General features: G+C 44.0%; 1 protein-coding gene across 5 annotated transcripts in view; it reads left to right on the forward strand.

Annotated features, from left to right (window-relative positions):
* PLCH1 (phospholipase C eta 1) overlaps positions 1–8,859 on the forward strand; it is a 66,027-nt gene extending 57,168 nt beyond the window's left edge. For 2 of the 5 annotated variants that reach the window (XM_086754355.1, XM_086754354.1), the window contains 4 exons: positions 40–119; positions 1,807–1,866; positions 2,347–2,707; positions 5,651–8,859. In XM_086754355.1, the coding sequence (XP_086610481.1) occupies positions 40–119; positions 1,807–1,866; positions 2,347–2,707; positions 5,651–7,755 (2,606 nt within the window). In that variant the 3' untranslated portion in view covers positions 7,756–8,859. The remainder of the gene's footprint in view (positions 1–39; positions 120–1,806; positions 1,867–2,346; positions 2,708–5,650) is intronic. The other 3 variants (XM_086754357.1, XM_086754356.1, XM_086754359.1) reach the window with 2 other exon arrangements.
* The last annotated feature ends 264 nt before the right edge of the window (positions 8,860–9,123 follow it).

Genomic DNA, 9,123 nt, shown 5'->3' on the forward strand with positions numbered 1-9,123 from the left:
CTGTTGATTATTTGTGGTGCAATATTTTTGTTTTCCTAGGTTACCGTCATGTGTATTTGGACGGACTGACAGAAGCATCCATATTTGTTCATATAACCATTAATGAGATCTATGGAAAGGTGGGTATATCTGGAAATTTACACCTCTTGTGATGCTTTTTGTTTTAATTTGTCTGATAAAAAGGGTTTTAAATGTACCACAGAACCTCACAGGATTTGTGTGGTTTCTAAGTGATTTTTACAGCTTAGGTTTGTGGCATTTTGCACATTGGATTAGCAGTACCCAGCTCTCTGGCACTGATCAGTAATAAAGCTTAAACAAATTATTCAGATCACAGAGCAGTGAAAAAGCACAATGTCTGATTATTGCCCTCAACTTGATGTCTTCATTTACACTTCTGTCTGTATAGGCATCTACACACACTGCTAAGCACCAGCATGCGTGAGGAAGCAAACTGCAATTCCTTATTTTAATGTTTTCTCTGAGGAGCACTGAGCCAGGGCACCCGTTTGCAGCGCACCCATGTCCTGTAGAACCCTTGGCTGTCTCCAGCTGAGATCCCGCAGCAGCAGCGCAGGCACGCTTCTCTTGGAGCGCTCAGGAGGCAGAGGGGTGTAGCTCGTAGTGTGGGGGGGTTCCTTGCAGGTCGTCTGCAAGGAACTCTTAGCATGCGTGTACTTACAAATGTTCCTACTGTCAGCGCCTAATAACGGTCACGTCTAGGTACAGTGTGTTCATTTCTTCAGTGTGTTATACTAATTGTATTTTAGAAGTAAACGTTGAGAACTGTAACTACACCCGAACATGGTATTTGACAAGCTATTTTTAGCACCTAATTTAAGCTTTAAATCTTTTCGGTTTTAGTGCATACATTTTGCTTTTCTGCAAGATTACCAAGGAAAGCTTAGTGGAACCCAAGGAAAGCTCAGTGGAACAGAGATAGAAAATAACGCAGACAAGGCCTGGGGCTGAGATTTGGCGTAGTCCAGGTCCTCATTTAATTCCACTACCGTTATCCTCACTGATCCCATTAGATCACTGAATGATCTAATGATGGCTCTGTAAACCACTTAGATGTCTGTCTCACTGCTGGCACCCTTGTCTCGGCGCCAGGACCAGCGTTTCAATGTACTCATCTGCCCTTGCCTCTGCGAGTGTTCCTCCTGCCAGGGAGGACAGCGGTGAGGCGGTGGAGGGAACAGCACTGACCCGTGCCTAACTCTCGCATGTTCTGTGCACAAAGACAAGGTTCTGGTGTTCAGGGTAGACTTCGTTACTCCTAAATCAGCCTAAAAAGAGAAGCAGTAGTAAACAGCTTGGAATGCATCTGCAGTGTATATGTAGATGTACGTGTCTGGGTACGTGTGTGAAATCACACACAGTTTTGGTGATAGCCTGTAGGGGAGCCTGCCTGGCTATTGCTCTTGACTCATGTGCTCTTCAAAGAACAGTCAAGAAAAATGGTAAAGAGTAGCTTTATCGGGAAGACAGAATATGATAAAAGGAGGGGGGAGGGAATTGAAGACCTATTGAGATGTGATCTGTGTATCGCTTGATCTGTTCATCTAATGCTTGCATTAATGGTGCTATATTACTGTTTCCAGTGCATAAACAAAGGCTGAATGCACGTTTGTATCCTTGTAAGTGAGGATATGGGGCCAAGTTTCTGAGACTGCCGTTAGACTAACACATAGTTTTAAATGATTTGCTGTAGAGGGCTTATGTTTACAACTGATGTACCTTATTTGCTTGTATCACAGTCTTGAAAAAATTAGCCAAATGTATTTGCATTTTTTTGCCTTTCAGTGGAGCCCTTTAATCCTCAATCCCAGTTACACAATATTGCACTTTCTAGGAGCCACAAAGGTAGACTTCATTAGCATGCACGTTGCACTTGCTGGGCGCAGATTTCTCGAATCGTTCCTAATCGCATGATCTGCAGCTACCAAACTTGCATCATTCTTCATTCAGACTCTGAGACATTGGAATATTGCTTTGATGAAGCCCTTGCATAAAACTCCAAGTTAATGCGTAGCCTGTCACGGCAGCACACTTCTTACAGTCTTGTCATCTCTGATTAGGAGACTTGGAGCAAACCTCTCTTGTAATTGTGGCAGGCTGCCATCCTAATGAGAAGAAATACAGACATGCATGAATTCATGGAGACTCTGCTGATAGTTCCTTGGTCAGAGTAGATGTGAATTGCTTGGTGTGAATTTTTGCTTTGCTGCATTTTTAACTTTGTCTTCATCATCCATAAATACTCTGAAAGCAGCCCTTTTCATTGTGCTCGTTATATAATACTCTGAACTCACTCGAAACTCTGGTTATTCTTTTTCCTTTCAGAGTAAGCAGCTGATAGGACTCAGAGGGTTGTTTAACAAGAACCCCAAGCACAATTCTGCTGAAACCAGTGCACACTATGTACGGAAGCGATCGATAGGCGATCGAATTCTCCGGCGCACAGCCAGTGCACCAGCAAAAGGTAGAAAGAAAAGTAAGATGGGTTTTCTGGAAGCTACTGAAATTAAAGACAGTGCATCTGAACCAGTAGACTTGAAAGACAAAGAAGGAGTTGTAAGGCGTACAAGCCGGAGTTTGCAAGCACGTCCTGCTTCTATGCCCGTGGACAAATACCTTCTTGTAGGGCTGCCGTGCCCAGAAGATGAAAGCGCCCAAGACGCCCAAGGAAAAGAGAACGCATCTGGTAAGATAAAAGGCTTAGTTCTGCAGTCTCCATGCAAGAAGTTTTATTCCACTCGAATAAGAGTTACTGAGCAAAACTGCCTTTGCTTTAGACTGTAGTATTCTAACAGCTCCTTAAACCCTGTGATACGTGACACCTTGGAAAGCTGTCCCCTCTCCAAACTAGGCAAATGAATTACCATAATTTCTGGAAGTGCTCTTGAAAGGACACTTGCAAAGTTTTTTGTAATTTAAGAACCAACCTTCAATTATGCTTCATCAGTTTCTGGTTCGTTACTGTCCCTTTACTCATGGAAACAGAGCTACTGGCATGGTGGGTTTTCTCTCCCCATTTTCAAAGAGGAAGACATATTTTTTCAGAAATGGTGTGTGTAAAGACTAATGCAGACTTTCAGATAGGTGCAGAAGGGGTAAAAGTAGGTCAAACTTTGTATCCAACAGTCTTGATATTCTCCTCTTAACCTAGGTTACTTAATTTGATAGATTTATATGGAAAGCATATGTTAGGATAAAAACTTGGTCTTATATTGTTGATACACGATACAATTTAATCCTTAAAATAGCCTTTTTCTAAGTGTATTCTGCAATAACAGTCCTGTTTGGAAATCCAGTTTTTCCCCTGACTACAGTGAAGTTAGTGTGTTTGACCTGCCAAATATTTTATCGACTGGAATATTTAAGTAAGCCTACAAAGCTTCGCATACAGTGCTTGCAGTTCCTGAGACCTGCTGCCTCCGCCCTGAGCTTGTCTCTGGCCAAGGGTGTCTGTACTGCTTTTGGGGGCTGTTTTTTGTTTGGGAAGAGCATGTGCAGTCATACAGGCTGTCCCCGTGAGGCTGCAGGGCTACCCAGGTCCTCGGCTTCCGCTCGCCCTGAGCAGCGCAGCGTTTCTGCAGCTGGTCCCGTGGGGCTCTTCCTCGGCTGGCGCGGGATGGCCCGAACCACTGTCTGTCCTCCTTGGTGAGACGCAGAGAGAACCAAGGACCTCTCTTGGCTTGGGGGGGTTACAAAAATGCTGCCTCTGCTCTGGATATTTTCAGCTACAGAGCAGCAGCTTCCAGCAACTACAGGAGCCACCCAAAATAGGAGAACTGCGAGGCACAGATGAGAATGTGTTGTTGAGCCACCTCTGTCCTCATGCATACAGTGGCTTTGAGAGAACAGATCGCCTTGTAAAAGAAGTTAATGAGGAGAAACAGCAAGCAGAATGAAACCAATTTTTTTTTTCTACCACACTGAAAAGAAAATTCAGACAGGAAAAAAGATACTTCTAGTAAAAGAAGTAAACTCTGAAACGTTGTATTTTAAACCGACATGTCCTCTAGATAAGCCTGTTAAGGGGATACAGCTCAGCTGTTCTTTGCAACAGATGTAATTTGTTACTTGGATATTTCTTCCTAAAGGTGCTACAAAGACACAAAATTCTTTTTAGGAGTAACTTCCGCATTGTTTGGAGGTCACAGGTATTCACTTACAGCAAAATAACCTTTGCAGGAACCGCAGACCTTGGTGAGATGACCTAAAACACTGTCACAGGGAATGAACCCTGCCCCTTCTAACTGTGAGAGCACTAGATCCTGTCCGTTGGAGTCCGTGAGGCTTTAAGATATAAAATGAGACATGAAGAAGATAAAATTCCCAATGCAGTCCCCTCCTGTCCCCAAGGCACCCTCTCCCTTCTCTGTGCTGCAGAGCCATCCGAGGCTTAGTGGTGCGCGCAGAGAATAGAAACTTGGGCCCTTTTTTTGTGGAGGCACTTACCTGTAAGAAAAGGTACAATGCAGCCTCTTGCACATACAGGAACGGGCTTGGGTATTCTCAGAAAGGAAGTTCAGCCCACATTTTTCAGGTTGGGAAATGACTTCACCATCAGGGAGGTACTGGCCTGTTGAAGTGTTCACTATGGCAGGATGCCATGAAGAATGGAAAGGGCTGACTGACCAACACATCTTTCTTGCTAAAATGCTATGGCTGCGTATCTCTGCCGTCTCAGTTACACCAAGTGGACAGTGTGCCGTCCATCTTGTCCCCTGTTCTTTATAGAAAAAAATGTTCTACAAATCAAAGAAATGTACGTCCCTTCCATCCTTACTGAGGAGCACTGGAAAGCTTGGGGAACTTTTCAGAGGCTGGAGATCAGCCTTTTAATGTGGTGTTCATTAAAAATAGCTCTTACTGTACGGGGAGGGTTCAGTCACTGTTAATGAATGATCGGGGCTTCTCGCTTCTTCCTAGGGTACCTGATTTCTAGCAAATGTTAGAAACAGTAAATATTATACCAAGCTTAATTCTGTATTCCCAGCTCCAAAGGAGTGAGCCGTGGAGTTTGAATTTGGCTTATAAAGACAAGTAAGAAGATTTGGTGGAGAAAATATCTATTGCATATTTTTCATGGAATTCAAAATCTTGCTCTCATGAATACAATATCCTGGTAGAAGATCGAAAATGAAATCCTTAAAATGTAACATTTTACAGTAGCTACATGTAAAATACAGTCTGGGGTCCATCTCCTTGATGCTTTTTACTCAGCTCTTTTAAGCATGCGTCTTGTTTCAAAGTGTTATGTTTTTAACAGAGCTGTTCTGTTCTGTCTTTATTGCCATGCTTCTTTATAGTACAAATCTGACTAGGAACACAGCTGAAGGTAATACCCTGTGCAAGCTACGCCATGGTACCTCATTGACATTATTTGCAACAAATATTACATCACGCGCTTGATGTAATAGACATCCAAAGGAAGTTTCAATGAAGTGCTTGCAGTTGTATTTTTCCATTTATTCATGTCACTCAGATAATTTGTACTAAACCTGCACAACCCCATAATTAAGTTCTGTCACAATTGTACCTAATTTTGCGTTCTCCATTTGTCTGTCTAAGGACAAATAGTTGTTAATAAACAGAACACAATATTGTATGCAACTAATATGTTTCTTGTCTAATTTAGCCAACAGTGATGACAACACAAATGAGAAGAAAACAAGCTTGGAAGAATCTATTTGTCCATGTTCTGAGAAAACAGCAAATACTTCGAATTTGACATCTCGGTTTAAGAAGGAGAATGACCAGAAGACTACAGTTGACTCCTTAGTACCACCTCTACAGGAGCAACCTGAAAATTCAGTTTTTGCAAGCGGTGTAGCCGACACAAATCACCTCATAGGCTGTCAGGAAAATAATCTTTCTGATGGAACTGTCCCTCTAAAGCAGGATGCTGATTCTGAACTTTCCACAGAAAAAACACATGACAAAAACTGTGCAGACAATAAAAAGGAAGATGACACAAAAGGGTGTAAGGAGGAGAAAAGAACTCCTGTGGGGACTTCCCTTTCTCAAAAAGTAGAGCTGGAAAACCACAACTATGACCTCATCAAGAAAAGCACTGTAGCACCTCTTTCTTCAACTGACATATCTTCTGCCATCGGCTCTGATCTTCCCAATTTGCACTCCCTTTTAACCCTGCAAGACAGTGACATTTCTCGCCTTATAGATGAAGTTTCTTTGGCGAACGAGAGCGAGATGGATAGCGCTGTCTCAGCTCTGATCGGGCAGTTTGATGTCACGGATGAGCAAACTAATCTTACTGCAGTCTCGGGCCTCCATGGCGCTGGCAGCCAGGCCTCCACTGTGATGGCTGCACACCCGCATGTGCTGACTGCCGATCTGAACGGTCCCTGTAAGCACAGCTCTGCCACCACAAAATCCATTAAATGCCCTTTGTTCTCAACTCCAGATACGACCGTGTTCTCCAGCCCCGAGACTGCAGACTATTCTGTGTACACACTTACCCACGAGGCAACCCTGACAACAGCCTCTGAACGCAAGACCCACAGTCAATTAGTTTGCAAGAAAAAGTTAAACAGTATAGAAAATAACTTGCCTAGCTGTCCTTGTCCTTCACCCTTCTCTTTGTTAAATGCAAATCCCAAAAGGAAATGTGGAACAAGCTGGGAAGCCCCTGAGTCTGCCAGTCCCTTTGCTTCCAGTAGCCTCATCTTTGAGGAGACACTTGTTGATCCTCCCGCTGGTGAAAACTCCGAAAGCAGCAGTCTTGTAGAAGTGGATGGGGATTCTCAAGATCTCTTGGTAACTGCATGTGAGTACAAAAGGGAAGACATGAGCCAGCTGGCTTCCCCTTTGAAACTGAGGCAAAAGCCGGATACTGGGCGTGGTGGTGAGAGGACCTCTGGGAATAGCGCAACTGCTGAGCTCTGTGCTGCTGCCTTGGACTGCTCGGAGAACTTCAGGACTGCGGGGAGTCAGGTCCCTCTTCCAACATGGGAAAACGTTGGCTTTTTGTATCATCGTCATCATTTAGATAAGCAGAAAAATGTGATGTGTACCTCCGAGAGATCCCAGCTCAACGTGCACTCAGCGGTGCTCAAAAACGCCTTGGCTTTCCCACCGCCTTCAGCCATCAGACAGACTAGCCCTTGCAAATCCAAGAGTCTCGGTGACTTGACATCAGAGGACATTTCCTGCAATTTTGAAAGTAAGTATCAATACATAAGTAGAAGTTTTATCTCATCAGGCATGAGAGACAAGAAACTCGCTGCCATGAAGAATATGAGACCGCATTCTGCGGATGCTCTGACGGAGCAGCTGAGGAAGCTGGTGTCCCTGGAGCAGGAGGACAGCCCTGAGACGCTGTACTCCACGCAGATTGATGAAGACTGCCCGAAGGCGCTGGTCAGAAAACTCTCATCCAGAAGCCAGAGCAGAGTGCGAAATATCGCCAGCCGTGCCAAAGAAAGGCAGGAGGCAGCCAGCAAGCAAAAATCTTCCAACACAAGTAGCGTAGCGGGGGTTGTCCTTCGGAACAAGCCGTCAGCATCTCCTCATGTCATCAACAGACATTCAACGGGCTCGTACATAGCCAGGTACCTGAATGGCTTCCCCGGGGAGGACGTGGAGGGCCGAGGAATACCGGAGGGTGCGTGCGCCGCTTTGCACTACGGCTGTAGCGACCAGCTGTACACACACAATTCTGTTCTGCAGCTGGAACCCAGCTGTGATGATAAGCCTGAGATTTATTTCCTGCTGAGACTGTAGATTGTATAAATGTACATTTTCAATGTTTACAAACTATTTCATTGACATGAAGGACTTTTAGCAAGAAATACTCTTTTGAGGGCTTAAATTATATAGAAATGCAATTTCCTGCTGGTGATTCAGTCATGATTTAGTGTGTCCTTTCCTCTCAAAGCTTATGTAAATAGAAACCGTGTTCCATCCGTATGTATGTATTACTTTGATTTAGGAATTATGAAGTGAAGTAGTCCGGGGACTGTTTGCATGCAGTAAGCGTTTGTAGCGTTTGTGTTTGTACCGCATGTCACTAAGTCGAGCATGTCTGCGCTCAGAAGCCTAACGCTGCAGTGACTACGACAGTGTTCTGTGTTCCTGATGTCCTGTCCCGCTGTTCGGAAAAACACTTTTACTGCTTGGTTATTGGTAACGCCCTTGAGGTTAGACGGCTGAGCTGGGCAGCAGGCTTGGAATGACACCCTTCGTTAGCATCACTGCTTTCATTTGAACTTGTACCTAACTGTTAATTTTACATGTTTCCATGTATTAATTATGATTCTACAGCAAACAGTTTGTAGGGTTAGAGCGAGTCCAAATTTGTGAGTACCATGTGGCTTTGTCTCCTGCCCGCTCTATGAAGTACAATGCCAGCCGTCTTCCTTTTTGGTTACCATGTTGAGTGCCCGTTTCAGGACGGAGTGGAATGTGGGAGTAATTCTGCATTTATTAATTGAAAACATGTAATTTCTGCATATTATGTTATGTATTTTTGTTCCTGGTTGTGCGTGTCGCTTCAGTGCAGTAGCAGCTCTGTTTTCTGTATATTTGTAATTTTATCGCTAAGCGGCTGGCAGTGGAACGTGTAAAGCTGACGAGGCAGAGTAACTGTTTTGACTGTCCGTCTTGGCTTTTTCTGTGAGTGCTGAAAGTGAATTGCGTGAGTGATCTCACGCACCTGGAGCTTCCCTGTAGGGAACACGATAGCTTTATTTTGGGTTTAAGATATTCTTTGCCTTTGCTGTAAGTTTTTTCTTATATGTAAAAGCCGTACCTTTTACCGCTTTCTTTTGTAATGCAGAGTATGATTATTCTTAGAAACATCATTAAAATGGATTTTTAAGCACTGGGTTACACGTTTACTGAAACTGTGGCAAATACAAGTATGCTTAAACTAACGGTAGTTAGTGGTGGCAGACGTCGGTCTTGTCATGAGCTTGCAGCAAGGCTTCCGAAAGGGAGAAAATTCCTTCAGTTCCCGACGTGGGAATGGTTGCTAGGTAGAAATCTGCAGCTGAGCCCTGTCTCTTTTCTGGCTAGGAAGCCGTGTTTATTGAGTATGTCTAACCGCTCGCGTATTCCCATTTAGTTCTAATAAGGGTCTAATAGATGCAA

The sequence above is a fragment of the Chlamydotis macqueenii genome, chromosome 9 (genome assembly GCF_036417535.1).
Source record: "Chlamydotis macqueenii isolate bChlMac1 chromosome 9, bChlMac1.mat, whole genome shotgun sequence".
Classification (NCBI taxonomy): domain Eukaryota; kingdom Metazoa; phylum Chordata; class Aves; order Otidiformes; family Otididae; genus Chlamydotis; species Chlamydotis macqueenii.